The sequence below is a fragment of the Rhipicephalus sanguineus genome, chromosome 1 (genome assembly GCF_013339695.2).
Source record: "Rhipicephalus sanguineus isolate Rsan-2018 chromosome 1, BIME_Rsan_1.4, whole genome shotgun sequence".
Lineage (NCBI taxonomy): Eukaryota > Metazoa > Arthropoda > Arachnida > Ixodida > Ixodidae > Rhipicephalus > Rhipicephalus sanguineus.
In genome coordinates, this window is record NC_051176.1 from 89,644,970 (window position 1) to 89,661,715 (window position 16,746).

The 16,746-nt window shown below is 46.8% G+C and overlaps 1 protein-coding gene across 1 annotated transcript; it reads right to left on the reverse strand.

Annotated features, from left to right (window-relative positions):
* Positions 1–2,542: 2,542 nt before the first annotated feature.
* Positions 2,543–15,042, reverse strand: LOC125758195 (uncharacterized). Its single transcript, XM_049415113.1, has 3 exons — positions 14,799–15,042; positions 11,699–11,864; positions 2,543–3,427 (listed from the first exon to the last, which is right to left on the reverse strand). The coding sequence occupies exons 2-3, from the start codon at positions 11,845–11,847 to the stop codon at positions 2,593–2,595; spliced, it is 984 nt and encodes a 327-aa protein (XP_049271070.1). The 5' UTR covers positions 11,848–11,864; positions 14,799–15,042; the 3' UTR covers positions 2,543–2,592.
* Between the last annotated feature and the right edge of the window lie 1,704 nt (positions 15,043–16,746).

Sequence of the window (16,746 nt, forward strand, 5' to 3'; positions counted from 1 at the left end):
CAGCTTAGACAGTTCTTCCGGAGCAGATAGTCCGTAGCGCCTGCGTTGAGCAGACCGAAAGGTGTGTCAACGAGCGGATTACACAGCATGATAATAAGGTGCGAAAACGTGCCGATGGTCGCCTAGCTATCCACTGTAGTGATTGTGGTTGTATACCATATTACCACAGGCATAATACCACAGGCATTTTTTATCGCAACAGGGAAATGTCAACCCGCCTGACTGACGAAGCCTAATTGAAAGGTGATGGCATTGAATGTGTGAGCGCGCCGTCTATTTCACTTACTACAAAAGAACTACGCTATCTTGATGGGGGGGCTCGATAGAAATAATAATAATATTTGAGGTTTTATGTGCCAAACCCACCATATGATTATGAGGCACACGATAATGGAGGGCTCCGGAAATTTCGACCATCTGGTGTACTGCTCGATACAAATGGATGGATGTTTGGCTTGCCCCGTGGGCTTGTTTGTTTTTGTTTTTGTTTTATTGGCCCTATAGATATGTGTGCGCATCTCGCAATAAACTTTCAGGTGAAGTAGGCGCTTGTGGCTTGCCCTCTTTGTATCTGTCACACGGTAAAGTTTCCCGCTATACCTACAATGATGCTACAGTTACACCTGCAACCAAAAGTCAACGGGCCACAATGTGGTCAAATACCAGCGAGTCGCTGGAGACGTCTGGTGACACTAGGAGTATATGACCGGCTTTGGGTAATTTTGATTCCACGGTGTTTTCCCGGCAAGGAGCAAAGAACTTTCCCCCACGCGGCGTCCCAGCCACCGCTGACACAGCGCGTGCGAGTACCTGCTTACCAATTCAACCGATGTTAATCATCTTGACCTGGTGCCAGTGCTCACTCCATCGCTGCTAACACAACAGCAAAAAACAAACTTTAGTGAAATTCTGGCGCACAGCCTACAAGTAAATGGCGCCAAACTGCACTGATTGTGCGAGGACATGCACAAGCTGCACGTATTAATTCAATTAAGGGCGCGCAGAAATGGCAAGCGCATTATTTCATCGGTAACTTGGTCCATAGACGTCTGTATAGTATCAAACGGGCGGCTGAGGTGAGATCGTACTTAGCGTTGAGGAGCAGAGCTATACACGGGCACGAGTTGGCATCGTTTTGAGAGCGCGTAATCGACGATATAGAGTTAACGCAACAAATCCCACGTCTTTTTCAGACAATACAGATTTTTTTTTTCTAAAGATGCTATGAGAGTAAGGCGCCTGTCGTTTTCGCACACGAACTGTACGTCGAGGCGGAAATACTTTGCCGCAGTTTAAATCACATTGTTGCGAGTAATTAACAAAAACTCGTTAATTAACTTTTATTATTGCTTGAGGGCAGTTGTTTATAATAGAGAGTTGTAGTGCAATGACATTTCATGACATACCCATTTCTTAGACATCACAGAAGCTGCACATAATTCGATATATCCATCATTAAATTTTAAGGGCGATATCGAAACTGATCGCGTCTGGCGCGCATGGTGCCCCAGGCAACGCTAGCCATAGTTTACGAATATGCCGACGCACTCTATGACGATGCGACCAAATGCATGTTGCTGGCTGTTGTCTGGAGTACGTCACACTATTTTTGTGTTCTCGTTAATTTTCTAATTAGGCATTATTAATTAACTAACTTTTGAAGCCACGAAGCTGGGCAAAAAAATCCAATGGGAAAGTTCTACATCTTCCTGAAAAACATCCGATTAGACCGTTTCTATCTTTGTATCTATTAAGTATTAGTGTTCTCCTGCATCCTACAGGTACAAAATACGATAAAATACCACGTGACATCGCTTGCCCGCCTATGCGCGCTGTGGTTGCAGTGCTCCCTAACGTTCTCCATCCAAACGACGCGCGTTTGGCCGGGTGTGCTACTGCTTAAAAGGTGACAGGGCAGCGATGCTGGTGGTGGCTGTGTGACGATTGACCAGTTGCTTTCAGCAGCACAGGCAATAACAGCTGCATCTTTTTATTGCTTTCATAAACCGCCGCGAGGGAAACATATCATCTGTATGCGGAACGTTAGGCAGCATTGCAATCGCGGTGCACAAGTGAGCATGTCACGTGGTATATGTTTGTATTTCGCGGGCATCTGTAGTAAGCAGAAAAACAGCGATACTTAGTAGATAGAAAGTTAGAAACTACCTAATCATTTTGCAAACAGATCTATAACTATCTCATTGAACTTGTCTGTCCAGCTTCGCTGATTAATCTTGCCTCATTAAGCGATTAAGCGGAACACACAAAATAGTGTGACCTTACTCTATGCACTAGTCAGCAACATACATTTGGTCGCGTCGTCATAGAGTGCGTAGGCATTATTTTTAAACTTAGCTGGGGCACCCTGTATACTGCATGCATGCACAGAAAGAACGCCACTCAACAGCTTGGGCTTGAAACGAGCTGCACTTATGCATGGGTGCGCCACCATATCTAAATCGGCGCAGCGTAACAGCGCACATGCGCTATGTACATACAATTTAAAAAAAAAGTGCATCAATGTGAAGCAGGGCTACCTTGCGCTTGGCAAGCGGCTCTCCCAGGAGCAGCAGCTCCTCGTCACGGAGAAATTCACCACTGATGGACATGACCGGCACTTGCGGGAACAGTTCCACCAGCGCCTGAAGTTCCTGCGTATCCTCCATGGAATTCTGCAGGACGATAACAAACGTGTCCCTGGGGCTGCTGCTGCTGCTGCTGCTGCTGCTGTCTCGGCTGCAGCTGCTGGTACTGCTGTCGACCGGGTTGGGTCGAGTACTGCAGGGAGTGTTGGCGCGGCGATTGCTGCGAGTGTTGTTGCTGCTGCGGCATGGGCTGAACTCTCGACGAAAACTGCTGAGCAGGCTGCGGACATGCATTGCATCGCGCTGCTGGAACAGGCGCATAAACGACACGGCCACAATTCTCCCCGTATGTTCTTCTTTCCAGTGAGTTGTCAGGCTGCGGCCGTCCTCCATGGGAATACGGAACGAGTGGAACAGCATGACACCCGGGGCCACATTCCGCAGGCACGGGTCTTCCACTGGGCGCCGCAGTACAGCGCGTCGGAGCAGCTTGGACAGTTTTTCCAACCGGCTGCGCTTGAAATTGCACTGGCGCCGGTACTGGGGCGCCGGGGACATCGCGAGCCACCGTAGCAGGGCACGACTTGCTGCTGCCCGCCGCCTCCGCTACAACAGGCTGCTGCTGCTGCTGCTGCTGCTGCTGCTGCTGCTGCTGCTGCTGCTGCTGGGGCGGCGGTGGCATGGCGTAGGTGGTGACGGGCCGAACAGGAAGGCTCCCGTTATTCCCCGGTGCACACTGCACGCCTTGGTAGGGTCGTCCCGAGGTCGCATAGTTATAGTTTTCGACCGGTGGTACACAACCACACATCTTGGGGACAGCTGGCTCTGCACCTGTTGAACAACTGCAAAAGAGCGCGAGCGCACTCCATTAGCGCCCTAAGTTTCGACAGCGACTACAAAATAACTGACGTGACGAGGGACGTCCTCCGCGACCGCTCGACTTCTGATAGCTACGAACACCGTTAACGTGTACGCCTGGAACCATCGGCTGTATTGCCAGATACGTGAACAACGTCGGGGATTTTGCGCCAAAGATGGTGACTAGCAGCGCTTGCTGTTGCGCAAGTTGATGCACATTCGATAATTATTGATTTAACGCCAACAACGCTACCCCAAAAAGGGGAGGGCGTATAAACAGGACAGGCGTAAGTTTTTGACGCCGCCTTATACAAAAGCATAGCTACAAGATGCAACGCGGGTCATCACAGTTCATTGTCGAAACTGTATCGTTACGTTTCGCACAACATGTTTCGCGCAAATGACGTCGTGACGCACTTTTGCCTTCTATGTATGGCGCCAACTCGAATCTGGCATTATTGGCTATTGGCCAGCTTGTTCAAGCTAGATCCTGTTGGCTATGAAAATCATCCTGTGAACGGGGAACTTCATCGAAAAACATATTTCTGTATATAGCCCGTGCCGCTTTCTAGCACAGCGCTAACTATTGGCCGCGAGATCGAGCGGAGTCACCGCCTGGCGGCTACTGGCTGAAGCGCGCCTAGTGTGGATAGTGTGATTGAGTGAGTGCACTTGTCAAGTGTGCTTTGTGTGGTCGTCGTACGGTCCATTCACGAGAGTCATATCAGTGTAGGTGCCGCTCTGTGGTTCAAGCGCATTGCAAAGTGCACTTGGCGTTGTCCTAAAGATGAGAAGTATTAAATCTCTTAGAATAACAGAGAGCTGAGCTAGTTGGTAAGTATTCATTCTAAAAAGACAGGGCGTGCAAACACGGACACAAGAAAGAAGTGAGGACACCACAAAGTTTGTGGTGTCCTCACTTCTTTCTTGTGTCCGTGTTTGCACGCCCTGTCTTTTTAGAATGAATATTAAATCTCATGTGAATATAGCCTTTTAGCGGCTCGGTGGTTAAAAAAAAGGCTCTCATGCACTTGCGCATTGTGGTTAGGTGTATAACTTCGGGACTGTCGTTTATAGGTTACGAGACGAGCTTTAGTTGTGTACGGTCCTGGTCCCACTGCAGAGAAATATTTCTGTCAAGTCACGTCTGGCACTTCGGTACTTAAATTGTCCCCTAAACAGAACAGAAAATGGAATGACACGGAAATCGCAAAACTGAGTTGCCTTGCGCAATTATAACTTGTGGCGAAATGTATACAAAGACACCCGTGTACTTGCGAGGTAGCTTATGCCTGTCAATTTGCGCTGTGGCAAGTTCAGTGTCGGAAGTGTGTCAGGCTTCAAGCTCTTCCGCGAAAACCCTTAAAAAAAGAGAGCGAGCGAGAAAAATATATTCATCAAGACAAGCAGTGGCGATAAACTCGCTCGCGCATTTTCATCGCTTACGTGGCGTGTGAGGGCTCATAAAACGATACCCTTTACTATGCACCAGATCATGCATACACACTTGCCGCGTTTCGGTGCACGTACTTGCCCTGCGGAATACTGAGAGCTGTTCTCGCGGCCGTGTAAAACACAATGGAACATGCGCGAACTACAAAAGGGCTCGGGGACTCTCGTTTAAACAGGCTCATAGCCAAGCGCGAACAAACTTTGCATTCACAGCGCAGACGGTACATGAATGACAAAGAATAAATTCCATGAATTAATTTTCTTCTTTCTGGATTGATTCTCGCTTAATTTTCCTGCGGAAGTATAGGAAAATCAAAGCACAGGGAAGCTTCCCCGAGCGTTCGCTTACTGCGACCGTCTTCACGCTCGTAGCGCACAGCAGCAACAAGCATATAAATGCACACATAAGCGAAGTTATCGCTGACTACTCACCATTCTTTCTCGTCTGCGAATGTGAATGCACCGTCGTCGAAATGCGTGCTGCACACCATCGCGTACTTGGAAGGCGTCCTGCCGTTACGAAGCCTAACGAGCCACACTCGGCGACGTTCCACGTCGGTGGGATAAAAATGGAAGCTTATCTCTGGCTCTGTGCAGTATGTGCGGCATTGTGGCACCGAACAAAACCTCACCATCGATAACGAAGAGTTTTCTGCGGGTACGGAACACAAAATCACGATGTGAAAACAGAACCCCCGTGCACTTCTACACACACCACACGAAACCAGTATCCACACTAGCGGGGTGACGGTGCTGCCACCTATAGGTCGATCTCGCCGCGAATAGACGAACACAGCGAAAAAACATGCACAGAAAAACGTGTGTGTGTGTTGGCAGTTTATGTGTCACAGCGCTAGTGTTTTCTTCTCACGCAGCTTCTGTGGTTTGAACAGTTGGTTTACAATAACCCTCACGCGATATGAAGAACGATGCATTTCATTCGAACATATGGTTCGCATGCATGCACATTCCGCGAGCGTGGACGTTTAGCAGTGGGCAAGGCACTTAGCTTCTGAGCTTGGAGCTTCAGATTCAAAACCCAGCACCGCCACGAAAATTCAGTTTATTTGATACATATATTTCTTTAGGGCGACTCGTCTTAATGACAGGAGTGACGGACGGATTTACGGATGGACGGACACGGCTTTCTCACTGAGTCGGTATAGCAATGTGTGCAGCTTGGTATTGCTTTCGCTGTCATGTCATTCTATCAAGCACATACTCCACAGTTTCACTTCGGAAACTATTCATTTGGAAGTCTGTTCTGTCGTATTGCAGTCTAGCTGGACAACTGAGCACAACCGTAAGTGACACAATCCCATAGCAAGACTATCAAGATCATGTTTCAGACAAATAATTTAATTCACTAAACTTGCCAGTGGAATATTTCAACATATTACAGAGACAGGATACCATGAGCCGCGCTAGTAAACTACGCCTTAAAATCGCCAAAGCAGCCACGTTTAAAGCGCAAAACGGAAGCGTTGCAAGGCAGAAAAAAAAAATATTTTAAATGAGAGACTGCTGTTGATTGCCTCCCTTACATTCCCTGCACCACTCTTCACGACGTCACAGCTTTTGAAACCGCTCGCAAACGTTTAGTCTAACAAGTATGTAAGTCTAGACTTAACAAGCTTTGAGGTGAAGCCCATCTAAATTTTCAGGATGTTTCGTGCACCGCAATAGTCTAAGTATATATGAAAAAAAAATATTTCTTTTTTTTTTAAGAGTTACGTTCTGGGGTAGAGTTCCATATAAAGGAGTCTTCTTATTCTTTCCTTTTTCATTCTTTTTCCATTCTGCTCCCACTGAAAGGAGGGCGCCACGACCATGAATTGAACCAACAGCCTGGTGGTCAGCAGCAGAACGTCATACCGTGCACTACACCACCGCGGCGGGTCGTACGCCGGTCTCCCCCTTCTTATAGTATATGTAAATGAGCAGATCTCAAGGTGAGCAGGTGAGAACTCAAAACGCCACCACCAAGAACCCTTGCATCAGCCGCCGCGGCGGTACAGTGGTTACGATGCTTGACTGCTGACCCGAAGGTCGCGGGTTAGGTCCCAGCCGTGGTGGTCGCATTTTCAACGGAGGCGAAAATGCGTGAGGCTCGTGTACTTAGATTTAGGTACACGTTAAGGAACCCCAAGTGGTCGAAATTTCCGGAGCCCTCCAATTATGGAGGGCTCCATATCGTGGTTTTGGCTCGTAATACCCCAGCAATTATTATGAGAACCCTTGTATCGTATAAAAAAAACTATACTCGCCACGCGATTTCAAAGTCGCACCATACGCCGTGGAAATATCTCCTTGCATGAACCCTGACCTGATGTTTCGCAATGCTTACAGTCTCAGTAATATTTACATCTCTGGGAGTCGCATGACCCATGTACGCAGGCACACAGCGAAATGTGCTTTTAGCGAAGGCGTCTTGCGGACCTTTCCTCAGTTTTCTTTCTCTTCACACAGATTACATAGCTTTCGAAGCGCAATTTATCGACTTCGTTTGACATTGAACTACCGAAAACACCTCCCAACCGAATGGGCGACGCCAGTGGCAGCAATCATATATATTGTGGTTTTGGGACGTTAAACCCGTACAATTATTACAATTATTATTAGTGGCAGTGATGACTGACCGGTACCGCAGTCCCTCAAATACATACACAGTGTGCACCTGCCAAGGATAGGCTGGCTGTACTTGTTCGGAAACTTAACGCAGCATTAAGCGTACATTGCGCTATACGCTCCGAAATTACTTGGAATGATGGTCCATCCTCTTACATATAAAAATAACAACCTTGATATTTCATTTCACAAAATCACGATATGATTATGAGAGACACCGTAGTGGAGCGTTCCGGAAATTTCCACCACCTGGGGTCCTTTAACGCGCAACTAAATCTAAGCACACGGCACTCTAGCATTTCGCCTCAATGGAATTGCCGCCGCGGCAGCCGGGATTCGATACCGCGACCTGCGGGTCAGCACTCAAGCACCATAACCACTAGACAATCCGCGCCTTTGCAGAGAAAACCTGTCGCGAAACTCACCACGCCAATCACTGTAGTCTCATGTGAACATGTGTGCTCTAAAGATCAGTTATGTCAACCCGTCACGGTATGCAGAGGCCCTAGCATTGAACAGGGCGGATAAGATCCCGGCCGCATTCCGACGACGGCGGCGTGCAGAAGCGCTCGTCTACCGTGCATGCTAAATCTAAACGAAACATGGGGCCAACATCTGCGGGAAATTATCGTGGTGAGAAACGTTACTGGAATCCTTACATGGCACGAGACAGCGGCGCGTGCCTAGCTGGCGGGACGCATGCGTCCGTGGCGAAATCCTTTAGTGGTTCAGACGGAACGATACCTCTGGCGTACATTACCACCAGGCGATGCGTGGTTGCATATGGGAACGGACTTTATGGCGCCAAGGAAGTGGCCGCAACAGCATTTTGGCGCTGGTGCAGTACCGAACTGCACGTCAGTGCAGAGACTGACCAAGCAGTCGCACCCTACAACAAGGCCTTAGAAAAACAGGCATACGGCGGCTTGCTTTGTCATGTACTAAAGCACAAGGCAGACTACAAGGCAACGCAATACAAGGCAGGGTACGTGCACGAGTTTAAACTTATCAAAAGCAAATAATCTGTACGGCCGTCCTATGATGACCTTTGCTGGTCCCGAAATTTGCAGTGAGATACCCCAATGAATTAAGCATGCTCGGGATTTTACAACGACCTCAGAAACAAAACAAACAAATCCTGGTACCGCAGAATTTCTTGTGTTCTGATTATTCAAACAATTTATGCCGCAATTATTTATTTGTTATCTTCATGAAAAGTTATACACAAGAAATTATCTGTTATCACTATACTCATTATACATGTTCACATTTTCTTTTCTTCTTTCAATATTTGTGTTATATATGTGCGTGCCTTTTCATTTGAATTTTTGGTGTATATAGTATGTGATTATTTACCTTGACAGTTAGATACATTTCGCTTTACATGTGTAAACCCTTTTATATTTCAGTCGGCATACGTGCCTTTCGTATTGCCTTTGGTTTTGATCCATTTTAGAACACCTTTACGTGATTCACCCATTACTAGCCAAATTGGCTAAGGATCCAGATGCGTGATAATACTGCTGTACCATTTCTATTGTCAACTATATTCTTATTTTATTTTTCAGTTAGATGCGGTGTGTCGCTCTCCAGTCAAACCCGACTATATTGAACTCGGTTAAAATGAATTTTCTTCTATATCGAACTACTTCTGAACACGACAGTGCTTTAACGTCAATGCATAGGAAAATCTATGCCTACATCGAAAAAAAAAATAGCCGGAACACTTCATACATCGAACGTCTGGCAGCTCGGAAGAAGTTGGCTTTCCTTCAGAAGAAGGGGAATTTCCCACATGCATTTGGGAGCGCGAGTGGTGTAATTTAAGAGGGCGCCGCACGGAGCAAATACAAACTACCGCCATGTGTTTTGTGCCGCGTCTTGCCTGTGCTAACGCTTGCCATCACGTGCTTTTTTCCCGCGGTTCCACGTCGTCGCGTCTGTCGGCCCATGCGGCTCTTTTCTCCGCTCACTTTGTTAACACGATGGTCGCCGTGAAACAGAAGAACCTGTACTATCCGCAAAAGCCGGAGATTATCAACACATTCGAACGTGGAGCAAACAAGCCTGACGTCGCCGCTCCGTACAGCATCTCGAGAAGTACGCCGAGTACGATTTTTCAAAATCAAGGCCGACTTTACGGCCAAGGCGTACTAGAGGTTTCCGGTGCCCGGCGAGTGCACACAGCTACGTGTGAAGATGTCGAGTTGTTTAAACCGATAACGAATTTTTCTAGCATATTCCCAGCACCTACATATAAGCCATACCACCAAAAAGAAATAATAAAAAAAGCCGGCAGATCCCACGCATTGTGGGAATCGATGTAATGCGAAGCAGCCAGCAAAGAGCTGCATACATCGTCTTGTATGTCACTGAGGAAAATGCGTGCCATGGTTTTCATGTTAACTCCTATTATTTATGTTCGTCACACAGTCACGTCGCGCAAGACCAATTCCGGGGTAGATCAAGCTAGCGAAACAGCCACCAGCGCGCCATGAGCGTGGCACGTAAGTCATGCTGTACATGACATGCGTGTCATGATTTTCATGATAACTCGTGTTATTTATGTTCGTCACACGGTCACGTCGCAAGATACCAATTTTGGTGTATATCAAGCTAGCGAAACGGCCGCCAGCGCCCCGTGAGCGTGGCACGTAAGTCATGCTGTACATGACATGCGTGTCATGCTTTTCATGATAAACTCGTGTTATTTATGTTCGTCACACGGTCACGTCGCAAGATACCAATTTTGGTGTGTATCAATCTAGCGAAAACGGCCGCCAGCGCCCCATGAGCATGGCACGTAAGTCATGCTGTGCATGACATGCGTGTCATGATTTTCATGATAACTCGTGTTATTTATGTTCGTCACACGGTCACGTCGTAAGAGACCAATATGTGTAATATCAAGCTAGCGAAACGGCCGCCAGCGCCCATGAGCGTGGCACGTAAGTCATGCTGTACATGACATTCGTGTCATGATTTCATGTTATGACTTGTCATTTATGTTCGTATACCAATTTTGGTGCACATTCGATTAACCAAGCGACAGGAGAGCACAAAGTCGTAGGCGCTAGATAGAAGATAGATAGATAGATAGATAGATAGATAGATAGATAGATAGATAGATAGATAGATAGATAGATAGATAAGATAGATAGAATCTAGATAGATAGATAGATAGATGATAGATAGATAGATAGATGATAGATAGATAGATAGATAGATACGGTCAAAGTCGCAGAAGTTCGCTAAGAAATGCTTCGCATTTAAAAAGGGTTCCATCGTAATTGCTGCAAAGCCAATTTCCTTGCATTACAGTCGAGCGGTGCCGTGATACCAACTTGCGCATCAAATTTTGCATCTAAAATACGGTAAATTCTTCAAACGTTTTATATCGAATCAATTCCCTTTCTTGCGCGCGCGTTCGATATATGAGGATTTGAGTGAGTCATGTAGTCGTGCTTAAAACAGAGTCTACAACCAGCACTTACTGATGTACTTTGTATGGGGTTACGTATACACACATACCAGTGTTACACTTACAAGGCTTTTTTACAGTATACCGAAACACTGGCGAGACTTGGCGAGACCTCGCGAGACCCTGTGTAAAGGTTCCTGAAGAATACTTCGCATTAACAAAAACCCAGGAGGTAAAAAAAATAATAATAATCCGGATTCCACTGCAATACAACGCGGCTTAATTAGATCCTGGTTCTCGCGCGTAAAAAAGCCTCACAGTTCAATTCGTTCTCAGGGCGAAGCTCCTCTTAGTCTAACGTTGTCACGTCTCCGTTGTCCTGCGTAACCACCTTTGCAAACTGCCCACTACTTCGTCTTTGCAAACATCCCACTACTACCGATCACCGATCCATCACTTCATCGACCATAAAGCCGTTATAATGAAGGGTGAATGGAAGCCACGTCTAGCTACCACTTACGATTAATAAAATTTCTTGTATAAATATATACAGTGTTTGCCACGTCTTTGATGATGTACTGGGCTATCGCTTTGATTACTGCTGGGCGAAACCACTGAAGATTTCACGGCGTAACCATGATTGCTTCAGGAGCTTCGCCCAAGCTCTTCATCATTCACCCGTGGATATGCTGTAAATTTTTATTTCTTTAAAGGACAAGCCGGTTTGCACGGCGAAATGCGAGTGTCCACTCACCAGCCTTTTCGTCCTTCGGGTTGGACGAATACGACAGGAAACCGAACGTGGGGCTGCACCCCGCTCGTTGGGCAATTTGGATAAATCGTCGGAGATCCCGGCAGAAGTCTTCCAGAAACTTTGGCAGTCCTCTTGTTGTTGTTGGGCATTTTTCCTCCGATTTTATCTGCGATAATCGATCGGTAACGGATCGTTATTTTCTGTCTCGCTGCGGTCTACCCAGTTGCACATGGTGACAAGACATATATACTGGATCACAGCGGATCGTTTAGCATCGCAGCCTTCAGTTCTACTGCAAGCGTAAGTTCTCCGGAACGCTAAGAGTAGAACCAGGTGCCTTGAAATGCAATATAAATAGTGCTAAATTATCAGACGTACGGCAACTGCGTCGAGATAAGGTTCAAGATCTGTTCTTGCTTTTTTTGTTTTTTTTTAAGGAAAGCATATCATTCCTGTTAGCAGTCAAGGTTGCATTATGCTTGAACGGCGTATAAGACGAGTGAAGGAGGTGCAGGTCTTGTGCATTCTCTAGCCTTTGTCTCGTCTTCTGCGCGAATACCAATGAAGTGGCCCAAATTTCCTTTTTTCAATTAAGGGTAATTCTCAAGTATATTTAAGCGTTTATTTTAATTCCTTCTCTTTCTATAGCGTTACCACGTAAACTATTTGCTAGCTACTTGCACTGTGGGTATTTTACATTCGCTCTCTTGTTTAGTTTTTGTTTTGTTTGTGTTTTCTTTCTTTTGGTACTTCCGCTCTCGGCATATAACCAAACTAAAGTGCGCAACGACGCATCGCACCGCGTCCGCACGACACTTTTCTCGCGAAATTGATCTGTCTGGTGGAACTAAGGCATGCAACGCGTTGTCACGTTGTATCGATGCCGTGGGCATGGAGGAAGGAAAAGTTGGGAGAGAGCGTCTAGTACTGACAACGACATTAACTGCCGGAATACTTCGACTTTTCCTATAGCATGTGGGAAACTGCTTGTGTTTTTATTGTACTTGAGTCTGGCTGTAAAGCTGGTGTGTCGTATTATTGCCCGATAATTTCTTCTTTGTGCCACATCAGTGATTTTTGAGCTGGCTGTTCGCAAAACATCGTCTTTTGGTGTGAAAAACTTGTTGGTACCGAATCAATATGGATCTCTCACTTGCAGCTCAACTATCCCAAACCTTGCTATTTTCATGATTCTGTTTTGTTATTTCGAACTGACCCTTAGTGCTTTAAAATTTCGGGTCAGAGCTCGTTAGCTTATCAATAAAGCGGTGACCTAAAACCTCGAAAACCCGCGACGTCGAATTGAAAAGTACGCAGAGATTATGCTAAATTATGACAAACTTGAAAATGCACGGTATAGCCGACTATAGTGCCCAGGTTCCAAAACGGAATAGAAAATGACTATGAAGTCTGTTCTGAAATAAGAAGAGCTAGAAGGCCGTTATGGCATTAACCACGCAAAACATATACCAAAAAAGCTCGTTCATTCTAACTCGACGGGGACTATAAAATTGTTCAAATTAAGCGGAGTTCGAATTAGCGGCCGGGTGCTAGAATATACGGACACTGCGCGCGCGCGGAGCCCAAAGAAGCCACCTCTGGGCTCGTTGTCGCGAATTAGGGCTCGTTATCGCGAATTCGGCGCTACTACACGTTTGTGGCAGGTGATTTCGTAAATTAGGTTCATAGAGCAATAACAGAGAACAGAAATTAATTGTTCAGCCAGTGATACGCCCGAAACAAGCACCGACATGCACTCGTGTGAGAAGTGACGCCTTAATGTCGAAATATATGACACTATTTATGCTCCAAAACACGTTTATTTACATGGCAGAGATAAATCAATCAAAATTCAAAGTAATCAGTAATTTGCATCTCCTTGCGTTTATTCTGTCAGGACTCCGTGAGGATCGTTTGCATCTGGCTCAAGAGCTCCAGCGCAGCGTCAAAATTGTCATCTGCTGAGAAATGCTGTTTCGTTTTTTGTATCTCTAATAAGTTTTGTTTGGTTTGCTTTTGCAACATATTGTGATCACTCGGCGCCCACTTCTGCAAGGAGCGATGAAAACCAGGAGCTCCCAGTTCGAATTAACCGTTGTGAATACTGGCGCATTCGAATTTCGGGAGTGTTCCCCCTAGAAATACACAGGGCGATGCCGGGACCAGGGCGTCAGTTCGAATTAACTTTGAGTTCGAATTAACGAGCTTTTACTTTACGCACAAGAGTTCATTCTCTCTGCTAGCTACGAGTACCCAGTGCCGGAACAATCGGCAGGCAGCAACCTTCTACACCGTCCTAAAAGGAGCAATCTCCAGCTATTCCGAAGAAGTTTCGCTTTCGTTCCGCATAGATATTAATGCGCTGTTAGGCATATTAAGGCGATCAGGCGTTCTCGCGGCTTTCATAGCGTCCCGCGACAAACAAGCGCGGTAGGCTTGAACCGGAAGATTTTTGAACAATCACGGAGTGCTTCTAGTGGACAATGATTAGACAGGGAACAGAATGACCTGCAACTTGGTTCTTTTCTTCGCTAGTGAAGTGCCAGGTATACATCCCGGCAGGAACCGCCACGGCCGGCGGGCCCGAGTCGCTACAAGTTTAGCGCAAACTTTCGCCTTCTGCAAGAAAGTTCTGGCACTGTTTGCCTGTATAGTTTCAATGCCGGAGAAGGTCGCGAGAGGCGCTCCATTTAGTTCGCGACAGTTCTTCGAACACCAGTGTATGCAGCCCGCAACGTGCTCCAGTAAAATACGTGACGGCACAACACGTGGCTCTGCGAAGGCAAGTGCACCTCGACGTCTGTACGTTTTCCACCACCTGATATTGTAACACCGGCTATTGCAGCAGTGCAAATGCAGCTTTGAATGGCTCTGTCCTTACCAAACTAAAGGTTCTCGAAGATTCCTCCAGACAACCAGTAATATAAGACAAGAGAACAGGGACAACGACTTTGCGCCGTGGGCCCTCCTTCTGCTCTTTTTGCGCCATTCTGAATACGTCGACCCCAAACTACTTCTCCGTGGTCGTCCTCTTTACAAGCGTGGACGCGCGCTTTCAAGCCACAGTGGTATAAGGGCCGAAACTGGCCGTGCGACTCACGTGGCAGTAGCAGAGGTAGCGCAGTTTCCGCCTCAGTAGACCGAGGCTGATGATTTGCCAGAGGCGGCAGACCTCGCTGGTGTTGAACAGGTCGCTGACGGGCACGTAGTCGAGAATCTGGCTCACCACGAGGTAGTCAGCGCAGGCAGCGCTGTCCATCCATGCACTCGGCCTTCAGCCGCTGCACCCGGCGCCCAATTTTGTTCCCGTCAGTGAAGCCGCTCCGTCACATGCGAGCCCTGGCCGAATGGAGCGCTCTGGCCTTCTTGCTCGTCGTCTTCACGAACTCCGCGGGAGCCCGCGCTTCACTTCTTCGACTTCTTCTTCGCTGACCCGCGCTCGCGGACGTCATCGGCAATAGTCAGAATCGCAGCGCTGCTGTACTATGGTTTATCGGGCTGGAGTTGTCCGCATTCCTCCACAGCCATGTACGGCTTTCTCTGCCTCACCAGTCCGATCTACTTGCGTGCGCTGCCACAAGATCGGAGCCTCTCACTCTGTCAGAACAGAGGGAGTTCAGAACCCATTTGATAGCGCTGCCGTCACCACGCTCGCGCAGTGGGTTCGCACCGATAAAGACGTGGCAAGCTGGAAACAGTTGTACATGACGCTTTCGAAGGTGACACGCTATTTCAAATGCGAGTTTTGCCAATTTGGGTAATTAATTTTCACTAGTGAAGTAATCATCATGATAAAAGTAAAATCCGGCCATTTGCGCAAGGCGATGGCTAACAAATGTGGTCCCACTGTCGTATCTCTCAAGGCCGTTTCACATGCATGGCGCAAAACACAGATATTTGCACCGGGCTGCGAGTTGGATTGCAGCGAGAAAACGGCCGCATTGGTTAGCGGCCAACATGTTGGAAATCTCGCTCTGTTCGCAGCGGCGGAGCAATATTTTGGTCGTGACCCGTCGAAATTGCGCCGACCAGCGTCTTTTGCTTATGGCCGCTGTTGTGCGCTTTAAAACTAATTTAGATTGGAAAGTGTTCTTAAACGATAAAACGAAGCGACAGGGGACTGACTCTCAAAGAATTTTCATAAAAAAAAGCTTTATTGATAATGACACGGGGGCGCCAATAAAACGGCACACAAGAAAAGATTGACACAGGACTGTGTCAATCTTTTCTTGTGTGCCTTTTTACTCGCGCCCCCGTTTCATTATCCTGTGTCAATATTTTCTTGCGCAACCTGTCCTGCTCGAGTTATTGAAACATGAATGGGCGAGTTCATAAAGCAATTTGTACTGAATGTTCAAGCAAAATGCCCAGCGAAATCGAGCGGAGTTGCCGTCAGAAGCACGTTCAGTGTCGAATGCTCCATGGTGTCGTCTGCTAGCCATCAATGTGTACATCTGCATGTATGGCGACGATTTCTTTTCGCGGCTGTTCTATGGCCGTCGCGCACTCAAAATGACCTTCCGGCTCGTTTTCGATCACTGACTTCAGCGTTCGGGCTTCGGCTACCGTGTCTGCGTTAAAGCGCAATATTTGTATACCGCATGCCGCGCGTGTTCGCTTGCCAAGCCTGCTCCTTCGGTTCAATTCCTTTGTCGAAGTTTTAAGCGCATGAGAAAGGACGTGTGATGTCATTCAAATAAATTAAATGATCGTTACAGGCAACAACTTTTGATTAAATCCAAGTTTTCAGCAGCTGCTGTGTGAGCGCGTCGTAAGTACTTGAAATTTAAACAAGAAATGAAAAGGTTGAGGGCACAAGTCAAAAGGGGATGCACGACGGTGATATGCAATATTGGTAGTTTGTGCGGACTTTTTTTTTACGCAACATATTTTGCTCCCTACGTTAATAAATCGACGTTTTCTGACTCGTTCATAAACTTCTGAAAGTATGCTGAAAAGAATTAGTGTAACCATACTAATGTAGATAAATACAAAGCTTTCGCATCGGAAAGTCGTAATAAGATGTATTTGTAATAAAATAGTGTAAT